Raw genomic sequence first — 16,821 nt, forward strand, 5'->3', positions numbered from 1 at the left:
ACTAAGCTAATAAAAAAGACTTTGCTTTCCTCCAACCTGACTTTCTTTTCTCCATCGATGTCAGTTACTTCTTGTTCTCAGTGGCAGCAACAAGATGGCAAACACGTCTCCTAATCGTTATTGTAATTATTTAATCCTGGAACACTATCTCTTTGTGTTTTCTATTGTTGATATTTAATTAAAGTCATATTCTAGCATCTAGGGGCCAAGCTTTGACAGTCAGAGGAGGTACACATACTATACTGTACACATCTCTCAATCTCTCTCTCTCTCTCTCTCTCTCTCTCTCTCTCTCTCTGTGTGTACTATATCAAAACAAAAATCCCTAATTCATATAATTCTTGTCCCATTTATTTGATCTCATATTTAATACCAAATGCTGTAATTCAGTGTAAGTGTTATTATTCTTTGTTTTGTTGTATTTTCTATTCATTCGTTCATTCATTTTCTACCGACCCATCGCAGGGGGCACACACACACTCTCATTCACTCACACACTCACACACTACGGACAATTTTCCAGAGATGCCAATTAACCTACCATGCATGTCTTTGAACCGGGGGAGGAAACCGGAGTACCCGGAGGAAACCCCCGAGGTACGGGGAGTGTATTTTGTATTCATGATAAAGTGAATTTCAATGACTAATTTTACACATGGAGAAACAAAGTACTATTACCACAAGAGTAGAAAATCTACAGTTAAAACTGTCCACATAGACATATTAAATTTGTTTAAAGTTAAAGTTCTACAACTTTTTCGTTCTTTGTGGTTTTTTTTTTTTAAAGACTCGAAACCTTGAATTATCCGTTGAAATGTAATTATCAAAGTAATAGCATAAATCTCTACGTGAAACCCAAGCTTACTTAAATTTCAGAATTTTTGTTTTTTCAGGATTCACTCTTCATATCAGTGAAAGGAAATGCCAAGCCCAGAACACAATACACATTCAACAAGGTGTCAGATTTATTAGTAGTGTCATCTATTTTGACAAACAACAATCTGTGTTCAATCCTGCAACTCCTTGGGTATCTTCCTTTCAAGCATCTTGGGACTTTTTTGCTAACAGGCTACAGATGATAAATAATAAATAACATCTTCACCGTGCGTGAAGCACAAAACCAAAGCCCTTGTGTGTTTGTTTTTACCTGCACATTCTTACTGGAGTACATTTACACACACACACACAAGCCCAAGATTAGAAATCAAAGACAATAACCTTATCCAAATATTTATTAGGTTCATAAATCATATCTCACACACCAGTATCCTGTAGGGAGATACGAGACGGTTATGAGCAACAGGGAAATGTACTATAAAAATTTTATGATGCCGTAGAGTCCAGAAATGGACAGCAGACATTACAATAAGCAATATACTCCTCATAGTTCTCCAATAAACATGTTAAGTAATGACAGCTAATTTCAGTCAGGACCAGATGAATTGCGGTAAGGTTGACAAGATAATAGGGCTTTTCTGCTGTAAGATTTGAAGAATTTCATTAAAAACAAGGTATCATGTTTTATTGTTATTCATTTCTTAGCTTTTTATTGATTCCTTTCTTTGTTGAGGTATGAAAGGTTTAGTGGTCTTGTCGTTTCCTGAATTGAAGTTAAAATGCGGTAATATAGAAAGCCTGATTTATTTTTGTGTCTATGTGTGTGTGTGTGTGTGTGTGTGTGTGTGTGTGTGTGTGTGTGTGTGTGTGTGTATGTGTGTGTTTGCTTTATAGTCTTTTTTTCCCCTTTCTCTCTCAACCTATTGTTCATTTTTCCCAGAACCAAATAACCTGCAAATATTAACATGGAACAGGTGAAAGAGCGAGTTCTATTGACCCAAGTATTGCCTGCTATTACAGATCCTTTATCTCAATGCTGAACAAACTGTGACTCTGTGCTTAATCTCCACCCAATCATACCGAACAGTCCAGGTGAAGGGTCCTTTTTTTCACACACCGTTCAATATGCCCAGTGAGTGCGTGTCTTTAATTCCGGCTGAAGAAGCAAGCACAAGAAAACATATTCAAGGCTGGGCATTCATAAACCATAGGCCTTCTGTTTGCAAAAACTCAATATATGGCTATCGTGTGTAAACATTGGGTTGTATATGATGTCTTTCTTCTCGTATTGTGGAATCATAAATCTCCCATATGAGGTCCGGTGTCCAAGCCCTTATCTTATGCAGGAAACATATGGACATTACTTACTGTACATACAGACATGTTGAAACATGTTGATTCAGCTATGGTAGCGCTGGTTTGCGGTTAGCAACCAGACTTTTACTGTAAATCCCACGATTGTGTTTGGTCTGACTACAAGGTTCTTCCTCATCTTATAAGATATCCAAGAAATAAATAATCTCCAAAGAGCATTTTCCACTGACCCAAGAGTTGCCGAAATGTTTATTCCGATTGCTGTGGCTTGTTCCTTTGGGAATTAAAATAAAAATTCAGATGGAATCCCAAAAGGATTGTCAATAACACAAGGACGTTACAAGGCATCCTCTTCCCGCCAACAATTTATGTCAAAGAACGTTAATCTCACCAGATGTTGGAAATGGGTTTTTAGTACTCTCATGCCCATCTTTTCCCAGTCTCCAACAGACAAGAACATTGCTGCTTGCTTTTATTTTGTGCCACACACCTTGCACCATTGTTGCTAACATGTTCCGGACGGCTGCCGATGACAGGTAAAAGATGAGTGGATCAAGGCAGGCATTGAAAGTGCTGAGTAACAGTGCCTTGTCCCGCCATGCAGGGCTGCGTTTGGTGATGAATCCCACCACATGCGAGACGTTGTAGGGTCCAAAGCACAGCGCAAACACCAGCAGCGTGCCCAAGGCAAGTCCAATGGCTCGAAGCTTCCTCCGTCTGCCAATGTTTGGCAAACGCGACAGGATGAGAATGAAGTTGACGTAGCAGAAAGTGCAGATGAGGAGTGGGATGCAGAACAGCACAATACACAGCTCCAAGCGTACAGGCAGCAGAATGTGCAGCTGGGCTTCTGTAAATTCCTCGTAGCACACATTCCTAGGTGGAGGACCTGTCCCAGCTGGGTTGTAGTACGGTACTATGTAGACGATGCTAAGATGGATCATGGACAGCGCCCAGAGGAAGATGGAGGCCAACACGGCATAGATGGGTCGTCGTCTCAACGAATGCTGGATGGGGAAAGCGACGCCCAGATAGCGCTCAACACTTACTGCAGTGAGAAAAAATGTACTATTGTAGATAGTCATGTAGAAGACAAAGCCTGACAACGGGCACAGGAAGTAAGGCATGTTCCAGTGCATGCCATCGACCACCTCTTGCATCTTAAACGGCAGGAAGAGAAGGAACAGCAGGTCTGAGATGGTCAGATTGAGCAGGAGTATGTCGATGGGCACTGGCTTTCTCCACACTTTGCAGCTGAACGTGTAGAAAGCCAGGATATTGCTAGGGAAGCCTGTGATGAAGGTGATAATGTAGACTGAGAGGCAAAGGATGGTCTCACACTGCTGCATGGCTTGCTTGTTAAGGCCTCACCTCATATTTTTCCAATCCTGAATATCACAGAAAAGAACAGCATTACTGTGAGTCTGGCAGATGTTGAACGATTGACGGTATTAAGGGTTGGTGTAGAAATATCAGGAGCTCGATGTGAACATGAAAAGAAGCAAAGCAAATGTGTACACAGGAGATAAAACTGAAGCCTATCCGTTGTATGCATTCAGAAACGCAAAAGGTTCGTGTTACTCGTTGTCTCTTTCTTGTCATCGTATTGGCAAAAATGCAATCTAATTAGTTCAACACAATGTAAATAAAGCACTAATCAGCTCAAATTTTGTTGATGGTAAATTAGCAAAGCAAGCGAACTGAAGAAATGTGAGTCCATATACTGTACAGTACACCATCAGCTTGTTCTGAGGAATCATTAAAGTCAACAGTTTCATTTTGTAACTTCCTTTCTACTTAACTGTTCTGTTACTGTTCATAGAATTGATGAAATTATATTTAGATTTTGCTTGCTGCGGCTGTTTTGCGCGCTTGCCGTTGCCACTGCCACTGAAATTCTCACCAGTTGCTTTGTCGCTGCTAGTATGAACAAAAGATAATACCGATAGGAACACCAGCTGAGTAACATGGACAAACGATAAATATATGAAAACCAGACCCTCATGTGATGCTTTGTTTACTTTGCTTTTCATTCTTTCTGACACCTTTGTTGTAAGTCTAAGACTGTAATTTCATTGTGGAGAAAAACAGAGGTATGTCATAACAAGCCACAGGGTTGTTATGACATCCCTCTAAGTTTCATAGCCGGCTCTTGGAACACGGCCATGTTTCTGGGTTAGGACTGTTTTAGTGTGTTAAAGCAAACAGCTGAGATCATGAAGCCTGAGTTCCAGAGTTTATTTTTTACAATGCCATAAACACCATGATATTTATTGCTATATACATTCTACAGTACACATGCATACAGTTTATGCTCAACTGTGTCAGAGCTTCTCTTGAAAGTATTCAGATGGAATGTTCATTCAAACTCTTCAATCCAAGCTTATATACTTGTCTCAGAGCAATTAATTCATTAACTTCAGAGGAATTACAAAGGAACTATTAGAAAAGTGTGAAGTTACATAACGTAGGAAGTCTAAGGAGTTTAATATACATTTCAAATGGGTCTTTGCATAGCTAAGAGCTCATAGGTTTCTAAGGTGTATAAGTTCTAGTCGGGATCTGTTTCCAATAGAAAATGCTCTCTTGTAGGGTTCTATATTGAATTTTTAGTGGATGTGAAAGTTTTTGGCTGTGAAACGTGTGGTAAAGAGTTAAAATATTCGGGAACATTAGATTTGACCTTGTTACTTTAACATCAGTAAAATTAATATAGAAATTAATATAGTAAATGGTTTATCAAATACTTAACATACATCACTAATTGATATCTTATAGGGAAATACTCTCTTATAGCACGTTTCAATGTTCCCTCAAAACAAGGACAAAGAACCCACCATTAAAACACTGTTTCTAAATATATACGTTAAAAATTGCTTTAAAAGACATTTTAGAAATATTGTCAATGGTTCTTTGTATAATTAAAGGTTCATAGCTTTCTAAAAAATTGCTTGAGGCTAAATTCAATCTCATTTAAAGCAATTTATTAAACTTTAATACATGGAAAATAACAAATAACTTTTTGTCCCTCTGAGGGAACCCATAAACCCTACAAAATGATATTTGTTATTTTCCATCAATTAAAGTTTAATAAATTGCTTTACATAAGATTTAATTTATTTAGTAAGCAATTTATCAGCTTTTTTTTATATAGCAATTGTTCATAGCTTTGAAATACACTGATTAATTTTGAGGGACAACTGAAAAATCCTTCTAGATTTTATATTTTTACATTTTGTATGTAAAGAATGGATAAAAATGTCATTCAATGTAAAAGTCAATAGTTACTTGTGTAATTAAGTGTTTATTGCTTCCTAAACAATATCTAAATTGGAACCATTTTTGATAGAAGAACACACTCCAGCAGAACCTCTAAAGGTTCCCTCAGAGGGAAAAGTGAATATGTTGAATAAATTAATTTTAATTAAAATACATAGTCGAGGGTTTAAAATCTCTGTGGTTCTGTATAGTTAGAAGTCGATTATCCAAGCCAGGTGATAGTCGTATTTGAAAGAAATAGTGCTGAATTCAATTGAATATTATAATAAAATAAAGTCTTTAAGCGGTTTGATGTACAGTTGTGCATTAAGGTGCTTTAAAACATCCAACACTCAAACTTCAAGTCATGTAGTTTCATTGTAATTTAGTCAATGTGACGATGGTTCTTTGTGCAGTTACGGGATCATAGCTTCCTAAATCCTAAAAAAATTCTAGTAAGGAATGTCTAATGATTACATAAACCTTTTGCATAAAATGTTTTTTTTTTCCACAGATTTAATAATACAGGAAAAGTAAAAAGTTTTTTTTACTCAAAGAATCATTTCCACAGGAAATGAAGCCATCACTGGTATTTGTTAAGCAGGTTTATGCATCTTGCTTAATATTCTCTGTAAAATTCCAAATCAATTCCATTTAAATACAATAAAGATTTATTAAAACACTTTCTGAAGTGTTACTAATTCTTTACTTTAAATTGCTGCATGAATAAAAAACAAATGTACAGTATGGATCTCACTCAAGAGTCCCACTTTTCTCCTACGCATTTCCTTTTTCGGGGAAAATATAATGAATCAGACCGAAGCTCTATTTATAAAAGCAGTTACCTTAGGACGTCTTCACGTACATTCCCGCCTTGAGGAGCCAAAGATTGCACAAGGCAAAAAAATTAAGACTGATGTAATACTCCTTCAGTGCTGTGGTCAGTTCATAGAACTGTAACTAGGAAAAAAAAGAGGAGTGGAGCTTATCTCAACACTGTTCAGGGTCTATCTGCCTCCTGCTTCGTCACTGTCCTCGCCTCGATGTTTGCTCTCACCATTTGATCATGGAAAATTAATAAGCCAAACTCTCTCTCCATTCTGTGAGGATACATCCCTTCTGTATGTTATTATGTCTGTGAGAAGTGTGTGTGTGCGTGTGTGTGCGTGTGTGCGTGTGTGCGTGTGTGTGTGTGTGTGTGTGTGTGTGTGTGTGTGTGTGTGTGTGTGTGTGTGTGTGTGTGTGTGTGTGTGTGTGTGTGTGAAACGTGTGCAGGTCAGTCGTTACAGACAGCCATGGCTCTTATCTGGAAATTCAGGTGTGTCTTGGTTAGGATAGTCAGACAGGGAAGACAGGGGCGAGTGTGTGAGCAGCTTCAGTGAGACTGGTTCCTTATCATGGTTTATGCACCTTCAGGTGTATGTCTTGATTAGGGGAGTGAGAAGGAGGGACAGAGGGAGAGACAGTAAACGTGTGTGTTTTGTGTGTGTGTGTGTGTGTGTGTGTGTGTGTGTGTGTGTGTGTGTGTGTGTGTGTGTGTGTGTGTGTGTGTGTGTGTAATTATGTGTTTGTATTAATTAGGAAATTTAGATGCATTGAACAGAGACAGTAAGAATTAACATTTGTGTGTGTGTGTGTGTGTGTGTGTGTGTGTGTGTGTGTGTGTGTGTGTGTGTGTGTGTGTGTGTGTGTGTGTGTGTGTGTGTGTGAGATTTCTCTTATTTCATCTGCACTACTCCTCTGTAGCACAGGCCTCACTTTCCCCTTTTCCACAGCAATGACCTGTCCATATTTTTATCCTATCACTACATGTCGTGTATAAACACAACACAGTGACATCATTTTCTTCTCTGAATGAAAGTTTTACACATTATTCTGTAACTCCTACTCTGGGAAATCCCTATCTGGGAAATGCAGGTGTGTCACAATACTGTGCAGCTCAATGCCAACACGCTGACTACACCGAACAAACATTCAGGAAACCGAGGCTGACGTGCGATGATTGTATACCACGGTTACAATATAATGGTTATAAGAGTTTCTGTTAGCATTCTGAATATATTTTTTGTTTTTTTTACTCTAATACCACAACAATTTAGCAGTGTTTGATTCATTATTCATCACGCATCTTGTTGGAATGGCAGAAAACTTCACGTTAAAACGTGTCCGTACTGGAGACTTCTTCCATCATCATTAAATAACCATCTACAGAAATCTTCACTACATCAATGATTACATTACATTCTTTGTTTTTTTTAACCGCTTATTTTTAGTTTAAGGTTCTATGAAGAAACTGTAATACAAAGTTGCTTTCTTAATTTAGAATCACTGAATCGTTTAGACTTAATGTAATATAGATTTATGCAAACGAGTTCATTATATAATTGATATAATGATAAGTATAATAAGTGATCGAGCTGTTTGGGGAATGGAGTATCTGGATACTGTAGCTCAAAACATTTTCTTTATCATTTTAGAACACTTTTCAACTCGTTCATAGCTTAAACAAATAAATCTAAAAAACATCAACCAGCAATATTTTGAAAATCAAAAACAAAAGTGCATTATTTATTTATTTATGTATTTATTTATTTATTTATTTATTTATTTATTTGTTTGTTTGTTTGTTTGTCTGTCTGTTTGTTTTTATTTGTTTGTTTGTTTTATTTATTTGTTTTTATTTATTTGTTTATTTATTTGTTTATTTATTTGCTTGTTTGTTGATTGATTGATTGATTGATTGATTGGTTGATTGATTGATTGATTGATTGATTGATCGATTGATTGATTGATTGATCGATTGATTGACTGATTGCATTCTGGCAGTGGGGGAAGAATATTTTATTGTGCAATGCCAGCTGTGCTTGCAAGCAATGAGCACACTGTGCTTCACATACAATTAAAAAAATGTTTAATTTAGGGAATATTGACTCATTATTACTTTTTAAGATTGTTCATGTATTCTATATATCTAATCATTATATAGACCATAATGACCTCTGGGGGGGCACGGTGGCTTAGTGGTTAGCATGTTCGCCTCACACCTCCAGGGTTGGGGGTTCGATTCCCGCCTCCGCCTTGTGTGTGTGGAGTTTGCATGTTCTCCCCGTGCCTCGGGGGTTTCCTCCGGGTACTCCAGTTTCCTCCCCCCAGTCCAAATACATGCATGGTAGGTTGATTGGCATCTCTGGAAAATTGTCCGTAGTGAATGAGAGTGTGTGTGTGCCCTGTGATGGGTTGGCACTCCGTCCAGGGTGTATCCTGCCTTGATGCCTGATGACGCCTGAGATAGGCACAGGCTCTCCGTGACCCAAGAAGCTTGGATAAAGCGGTAGAAAATGAATGAATGAATGAATAATGAGCTCTGGGAGATGGACTTCGATGCTGATTTGATGTGTACATGCAATAGGATTATGATTTATGCTTATCAAATATATGAATTCAAATTTTGCTTGAACAAAATCTGATGTAAAACCGAGAGTAGCTTCTACATTTGCATCTCTAGTCGTAGTTACATGATGCTTTTACGTCCTACAGGCTCACAAATGATGATTGATGATGACAGTGCCTTACTTCTTGGTTATTAGTTAGTTAACTATTGATTTCAGGCACTAATCCTGACTTTTACATGAACCACCTTAGAAAATCTGAATGTAAAGTAATTGCATTTTTGTTGAAGAAACCTTTAAACAATTTGTGGTTGTGTGTACAAAAAGAGAAACATTGGTACAATAAGAGAAAAATGGGGTTAGCAACTGTAATTTTTACAACAATAAATTATTAAACAGTTAGAAAAGATAAAAGTTAAAATAACAGTATCAACATCAAGAAGAAGAAATATTAGGAAAAGAATAATAAGAATAAGAATGTTACTATTTATATAAATAAATAAATTATTATATTGATTTTGGTGAGAATAAAAAAAAAATACATTTTTAACTTCATCACATTGTCCCTAAAGGTTTTTACTCAGGGCTCTGATTTGAACTCCAAACCTTCTAGACATAGAGTATGCCATAAATATATCATAGCTGTACTGCAACCAAGAACAAGTTTACAATAATTGTTGTTATCGATTTAAAAAAAAATTGCACCATTAAAAAAACAATTAAAAGAAGCTTAACTCGGTAGGTCAGGTCATGTTGATTAAAATGTTTCATCATATATTTATATGTCTATAAATTTATATGGAATTATTTATTCGTCACTAGATTACAATATTGATTTTACAATAAAGCAGAGATATATTTATATAAAACAGCATTCATTCATCCTGGCTGAGGATTTGGTATAGAAGAAAAGCTTAAAATGTCACTGAATTGTAGTTTAATATTATATTACAAAATAAAAAAAAAAAACAATGAAAAATGAAGACAGACATTCGGATCCGATACCAATTCAAGGCAAATGAAAGACAGCGTATTAACTAATGCGCCGTTTTTGCATTCCGAGCTAATGTATGCTAATTTATATCACATTTATAATTTTATGCTTTTTTTCTAGCCTTGAGTTTTGTCCACCTGTATATACCGTGTGATTAATACAATGTTAACACTCAATAGTCACTTATGACACTACAACATAAGTTAAATCAAGCTGTATGAATAACTTATGAATCTAAAATATTTCATTGATTTTACACATCCAAATGACACATATGGAAGAGTTGAAACAACATTCACAGTTACGTTACAAGAACATTCACAATACATTCACTGTTCATCACATTCTACTTTGTTGTCCACAAAAATGCTACCAAAAAAAAAAAGAACCCCAAACTACAAATGGTATATTTTACATTTCCCATCATGCTGTTTGGGTATTTACAGTAAGTCCTCCACTATGATTGCAGTAAAGACCAAGCGCGTTGGATTGATCTCTATCGATGAACATCGGATTGATATGAGTAAGAGGAAATTGTTCAAAACACAAGTGGGCAAAAAAGTGTGGGTTCATACTGTATTTTCAGACATTAGTAAAGCCAGAGCTGAAGACAATGGTAGTTCAGTTCCTGGGTCATTATCAGCTTTTCTTAGACATGGCTGTACACATTGACTTCTCTAGCTATAGAAGTCCACTCACTGAGCATCTGTGGATAGACACGAGCTTCTATGCTGCACACTTTCAGTTCAGCCACCATGTCACATTCAAGGCATTCAATGCATTGTAGGGATCGGAACGTCCTAAAATTGTGTCCTTTTAAGGCACTTAATTAGTTTAATTTTTGTTAGTTGTATAGAATAAGCTGGAAATTTTCTTTTGTTACTTTCTTTGCTGTTGTTTATCGACCCTTTTTTAAAGTTTGTAAAATTTAAAAGTTGTTCGACCCTTAGAAACATTAACGCCTTGTTCGGTTACAGATTTTGTGGTTCTACACAGTAGAGTCATTGGAACTCTGTGTACTTTCTTCGGTTGCAGTACAGTTTAACTGCGGACATTTGGCAAATCTCCGGCGATAGGAAGTGTGCATCCGATGTCTCGGTCCTCGTAGAAGTTGTTTTAAAGTCCCCCGGAGTGCTGAAGAGGAGAAATAAAAAATGAGGGGATCCAAGCAGGCATTAAATGTGCTGGTGAGCAGTGTGTACACCCTCCAGTCAGGACTATACCATCCGATAAAACCTACAACATGGGACACATTATACGGCATGAAGCAGATGATGAAGACCAGGAGGGTGGCTAAGGCAAGCCCGATGGCCCTGGAGCGCTTCTTAGGCTTGATGTTAGGTAAGCGGGAAAGAATGTGGATGAATCTGATGTAGCAGAAACTGCAGATGATAAAAGGAGTGCAGAACAGCACAGCAAACAATTCCAAGCGGACAGGCAAAAGGATCGTCAGCTGCTCTTTGCTAAATTCGTCATAGCAGACCGCCTTCTTGGACGGAAGAGCGAGAGATTCATTAGTGTGCCTGTGGTACTGCATGATGTACACGATACTGCAATGTGCCATGGAAACCACCCAGAATATGATGCTTGCGATCACGGCATATCGAGGTTGACGCTTGAGTTTGTATTTGATTGGAAAGGCCACTCCCAGATAGCGCTCCACACTGATAGCTGTTAAAAGGAAAGTGCTGTTGTAAATCGACGAGTAGAAAAAGAATCCTGAAAGTGGACAGAGGAAGTAGCTTATGGTCCATTTCATGTCAGCGGCCTCTTTCATGCGGAACGGAAGAAAGAACAGAAAGATCAGGTCCGAGATGGTGAGGCTGAGCAAGAGCACGTCGATGGGTGTGGCTCGCTGCTTCACCTTTTGAATGAAGGTGTAGAGAGCCAGCAGATTAGCCGGAAGGCCTACGATCAGTGTGATGGCATCAACTGTCAGGACCAAACCTCTCAGTTCTTCCGTCCACATGGTCAGCTTTTAAGGTAGTCTATAGAAAGAGAATTGAAATTGAAATGTCAATATTAATAGAAAGAGAAAGTATCATTTCTTTTTAAATTTCAGTTCATAACTGGTAGGTTACATTGTTGAGACCTGCAACAAAAGATACACAATTTTGTATGAAGTACACATCTACTTCATGTTAGATCTATTCCCGTAGTTACTAACACAGTACTATAACATCCATTAATACCAGCTAAAGCTGCAAATTTTGTTCTCTGTGTTTACTGAAAATAGAAAGAAACTCTCAAATGCTGAATGACAACCAATTAGCAAAGGCCCTCAAGCTAAAGACATGAAATAAAGAATCGCTCTTCATTCTAAAGCAGCTCAGAATTCAAAAAGAGGCTTACTTTTAGAAATGACTCGCGGTGCCTGTGCTTTCCAGAATGTTTTTTTTTTTGTTTGTTTTTTTTTAAGAAGCTCAGTTTATAAAAGCTCCCTTTTCACACTTTAGAAATAACATCATTTCACCATCACAGCAGAGGCTTTCAGTTCCTTAACGGTTCTTGGTATGATTCTACGTGTAGGAACATATACTGTAAGTAGAACCTTTCCTGGAAGACAAGAACCCTTACATTCTAACTGTCTAATGAAGTGCATGGTACACACTCCAAATTATTCATTATCCTGCTCTGTCTTCATCATGGATTCAGAGCCTATCTCAGGAACGTTGGGTGAGAGGTGGGAATACACTGTGACACAAACACAGGTCTATCACATGGCATCGCCTAGGAACTATTTAGACTAGCAAGTCTATTAAAGAGGGACCCTGGAGCCAGTCCTCTCCTAACTCCAATCTCTGTGCAATTATTTTCTTCTTAATCCCAACAACATGCCAAGAATTTCAATTTTATCGAAACTGCCTAGATGGATAATACAGATGCCACTGAAAAACACTGACTTTACCAGAGGCCAAAAAATGTTGGGATATTATACAATCATATGTGAAAAGAGACACTCGAGGATTTAAGTCTAGTGGCAATAAAATCATTAATTTGATTATACTGATTGATAATTTGATTTTTGTTCTGCAAGCAGAATTGCAAAAGGGTTAAGACTAAATATTGCTCAGCCTTGCTGTGCAGTCAGTGGTGCATCCAGGATTGCTCAGAAGAACCCTAAGGCTATTACACTTTTCAACAGTTCTTCAAGAGTTCTTAGAAAAGAAAAAAAGAGGCGAGGAGGCGGCGGGGCGGTGAGGTGGTTGCTAGAAAACCATGCTTAAAGGGCTACAAATAAAATATGTCTCTGACAGAGTTTAATACAACATTCTTCTTTAGAGCCTTAAGGATACCAAATTTTAATCTTCTACTCAGAATGTGGACACTAAATAGGAAGGTAAATCTTAGAACAATGGGTACTTCAATTTTGTTTTTTTTTCTGTACAATAAAAGTATCCTTCCTAATAAAGGACAGACTTTGTAGTGCAGAAGGAGTGTTCTGTTGTTCTCCATGAAGAACAACCAAAGCAACTTTAAGAGTGTAATGTTATACAGTATGTACATGTTAATAAAGCTTTGTAGACATCAGTAACATAAAATGTTTAATTAATGGTCAATTTGGGCAGCAGAAAATGTGATTATTAATCTACAGTCTTTCCAGGCATTAATTATTTAAGCTGCTAAAGTTCAGCGGTTAAAGTTTATCATCATATTAAAGTGTTTCTCTAATGGTAATAAGAACAAAGCTCTTCTGTGGAGAAAGGATACTGTAAAATGTTGTGGAAAGTTAATATAAATGCTAAATTTTCTATTCTTTTTAACAAAACCACAAGACTGTAGATTTACTCTCTGGTTAACTTTTTTAGGGACTAAAAACACTTTTATTTGAACATGTCTGTCTCAGGTAACACATGTGAGACACAGGGCGAGGGAAAGGTTTAACTTAATTTGTATTAACAGGCAAACTTTCTCTAATGCATTGTAATTCCGACTCAATTTCCTTGAGATTGCTTGCAGACGTCTTTTGGATGTAAGGATTATAATGGATGAGGTGTAGGAATTATTTTTGTATGAATGGCTAAGAAATGATGGGAAATTGTATAAAAAATGGACCAATAGTTATACTAAAGTAGACCAATTAGATCCAAGCATATCCAATTCTCCTTAATATTCCACTGTTTATCTTCAACAAGTCAAGGGAAAATTCAGATTAGGTTTGAACAGGTTTCAATAGGCAGATCACAAACTTCTGGGTTTCTGCACTTATTATCAACCATGTCAGCTTTAACAAGTCAAACTAATTTATTCAAATAGATTCGTGATAATATAAATAATGAACAAAAATAATAATGAACATAGTGCGGTGTTTGATGAACAAATCCAAGAGCTTCTTACCTTTGTTGATCCTTGTGATGTGTCTTCTTCAGATGTGTCCAACACAACTGATGAGCTCTGTATTTAATGATTTGCCTCCGATGTTGACACACACTTAAAAGAAGAAACACTTACATCCTCTTTAACTCGCCAGATGACATTGTTTGAATGTCTTGTATTTACTCATCAGATTTGCCAGACAAGTCACATGCTTCAAAATATACACATATTCCCGACAATTTCAGAAAGCGTACACGTGAACTGATCTTTGAGACTATTAAACACGTACGATAAAACAGAGATACGGGATTAGTTATATTTAATCAAAGTGTTATTAAACACATGCACATTTAATTTAATATTTAATTGCATCTTTTATTCATTTTGTGGTTCAATTGTAAAAATATGAAATCTGAAAATTCTAAAATCGTGCGTTATATTTGAAAAAGCTTTATATTTTAATAATACAAAGCATTTCCATAACATACCATCATTTATTATGAGTTGTATGGAGAAACATTTTGTTGATATAGTGAGGTTTCCTGTAAGCAAAAAATTTTTTAACATTTACTGAAGGAGTCTCTAGTATCAGAGCTAATGCGTCTGTAATTACGTTGTCCACTAGAGGGCAGTGGTTCATTAACATGACAAACTGCTTTGTTTTTGTACTTCAAGATTAAGAAAAAAGTGGCACTAAAACATATAATATCTGAGGTGTCCTTGGAAAATCGTGTACTATAATAGAAATAAAACATGACAGGATGGTAAAAAATAACTGCACTTCACCTATTTCTGCATTACATTGGCTAAATTTTGGAGAGTACATCTCTGGGACTTTTATTTTTTCATAATATTCTCTATAGCTGTTCTTTTGAGAACTACATTGAAACATCCTTGAAAGGAAAACAACGTTTTTTATCTATACTACTATATTACTCAAATTTTCTACACAACGTCACCGAAAATTAAAGAAAAAACTTGGTTAAATCCATTGGTTTACACAAATGAAATGTTGACACTAAACAAATCCATATATTCAGCAGAATTGCATCTCATTCTTGTTTGGCATGGGACATACTGTATCTCTGCATGCCATCACTGACTCCCCCAGTATTTTTTAAGAGTACACGATCAATCCATTCGGCACTGTGCCACAAACAAATGTCACACTGCATATTTTCATAGTCTTTATGGTCATTTATAGTGTGTCCATGATGCACTTTTTGTCACAACTCTACAGACCAAATGCTTTGACTTGGTCTTGCTTGGACATTTGTAAGGAAATAATTTAGTACTGTTTACACTGACTCTTCTACAGCTGCATACTGTAATGATTCATAATCCCATTATGTATCTCCCAAGGGCACAGTTTTCACTTTAGAGTCTGGTTTTTCTCAAGGTGTCTGAAGAATAAAACATAGCATATCGGGGATCATTATGAGGATGGTGCTGTTGGTTTTTTGACCAATAGAGGCCTCTGGTGGTCAGTGGAAGCCTTGCTAATAAAAATTAACCTTTTTTTTTCATCACAGTTGAATGGAAACACTTCATGAAGCTTCATCTTCTTGCCATTCCTAGATGAAGATGATCTCAAAAGACAAAGATGTAAAACCAATGTGGAAGACAATAGAAAGATCTCTTTACTCTTTAATCAAAGAAGCAGGGAAATGGTCAAAAAAAAGTAAAACATGAAGCAGGTCAAAACACAACTCAAAATAAGTGAGTAATTAAATTAAAGAGTGGATTGAATGAAACCAGTTGATCTGCTATGCCGATATGGTCAACGTACGTTGGGTGACTGAATCATCTACAAATATTTGCATCCATGCATGGCACCCCAGGGTAAGCTCTCGCAGGTTAGCCATTTATTTGTAAGAGAAATGTGAAAAGAATGAAAATGGGTTATCTTATGGGGAAAAGTTGATCAGAGGAAAAAAGGAAAAAATTTTCTACAGTCATTACACACATTGTTTCACATGAGCACTCTCCCTTAATTCATTACGTTAGACATGCATATGCTTGTTACAGGCATCTTTGGGTTTGTGATCACAATCAGAATATTTTTTCCGGCCCTTTGTGTTTAAGAAGTAGCAGGAATCTTTCATGTTGAAGAAGTAACAAGGCTCTTAGAAGTTCCTCTAATAAGCCCAGTGATCGTTCAAACACTAGATGCTTTAAGGTCTGAATTTTAAGGTACTGTGCCAATTTCAGTTCACTGAATGATGCTTGGGTTTTTTGCATAGAAATAATAAGACTCAGCGCTGATTATAGAGGCCTCGACTCTGTCCTGGTGAAGTACTGAATCCCATTACCACTGATGCCATCAGCTCTGGAACAAATACATGAAATAAGAGTTTCTTACATCCTTATCAGGATTTGATAGGAGGATAAGTGGAAGACACTGTGGTCATTTTAAACAGCTAGTGGTTTGGTATTCTAAGCTTGGTTTGGTATTCTAAGCCATTGTGAATGATGTACTCAGAGGCATGCACAATTGTTTTGTAGTTGTTTACAATGACAAAATTACTATTCAATGTAGATCATGTTCACCATGTCCTCATAGGCAATCAATCGTAAACTGGAATAGTCTGAATTTCATCAGTCTTCAGGCTTATACCTGGGATCCATCAGACATACCCAACCATTTACAGTATGATGGATGATATATGAAGCAGCACTGTGATTACCATGACCTTGTCCATGACCTTGTCC

The 16,821-nt window shown here is 36.8% G+C and overlaps 2 protein-coding genes and 1 long non-coding RNA gene across 3 annotated transcripts; 1 reads left to right on the forward strand and 2 right to left on the reverse strand.

Annotated features, from left to right (window-relative positions):
- The first annotated feature begins 544 nt into the window (after positions 1–544).
- LOC125140208 lies at positions 545–1,125 on the forward strand. The gene is made up of 2 exons (XR_007139442.1): positions 545–597; positions 894–1,125. It is a non-coding gene; the product is annotated as an uncharacterized LOC125140208 (long non-coding RNA).
- Positions 1,126–1,274: 149 nt separating this feature from the next.
- Positions 1,275–6,657, reverse strand: LOC113647196 (free fatty acid receptor 3-like). The gene is made up of 2 exons (XM_027153822.2): positions 6,255–6,657; positions 1,275–3,539 (listed from the first exon to the last, which is right to left on the reverse strand). The coding sequence occupies exon 2, from the start codon at positions 3,498–3,500 to the stop codon at positions 2,523–2,525; it is 978 nt and encodes a 325-aa protein (XP_027009623.2). The 5' UTR covers positions 3,501–3,539; positions 6,255–6,657; the 3' UTR covers positions 1,275–2,522.
- Positions 6,658–9,146: 2,489 nt separating this feature from the next.
- Positions 9,147–14,267, reverse strand: LOC113647215 (free fatty acid receptor 2-like). Its single transcript, XM_027153843.2, has 2 exons — positions 14,131–14,267; positions 9,147–11,780 (listed from the first exon to the last, which is right to left on the reverse strand). Exon 2 carries the CDS (start codon positions 11,759–11,761, stop codon positions 10,781–10,783), a length of 981 nt encoding a protein of 326 aa, XP_027009644.1. The 5' UTR covers positions 11,762–11,780; positions 14,131–14,267; the 3' UTR covers positions 9,147–10,780.
- Between the last annotated feature and the right edge of the window lie 2,554 nt (positions 14,268–16,821).

The sequence above is a fragment of the Tachysurus fulvidraco genome, chromosome 25, assembly GCF_022655615.1.
Source record: "Tachysurus fulvidraco isolate hzauxx_2018 chromosome 25, HZAU_PFXX_2.0, whole genome shotgun sequence".
Lineage (NCBI taxonomy): Eukaryota > Metazoa > Chordata > Actinopteri > Siluriformes > Bagridae > Tachysurus > Tachysurus fulvidraco.

What these genes read in the sequence shown, in the direction of transcription:
- LOC113647215 (XM_027153843.2), bottom strand. Translation starts at nt 11,761, where the DNA reads ATGTGGACGGAAGAACTGAGAGGTTTGGTCCTGACAGTTGATGCCATC.
- LOC113647196 (XM_027153822.2), bottom strand. Translation starts at nt 3,500, where the DNA reads ATGCAGCAGTGTGAGACCATCCTTTGCCTCTCAGTCTACATTATCACC.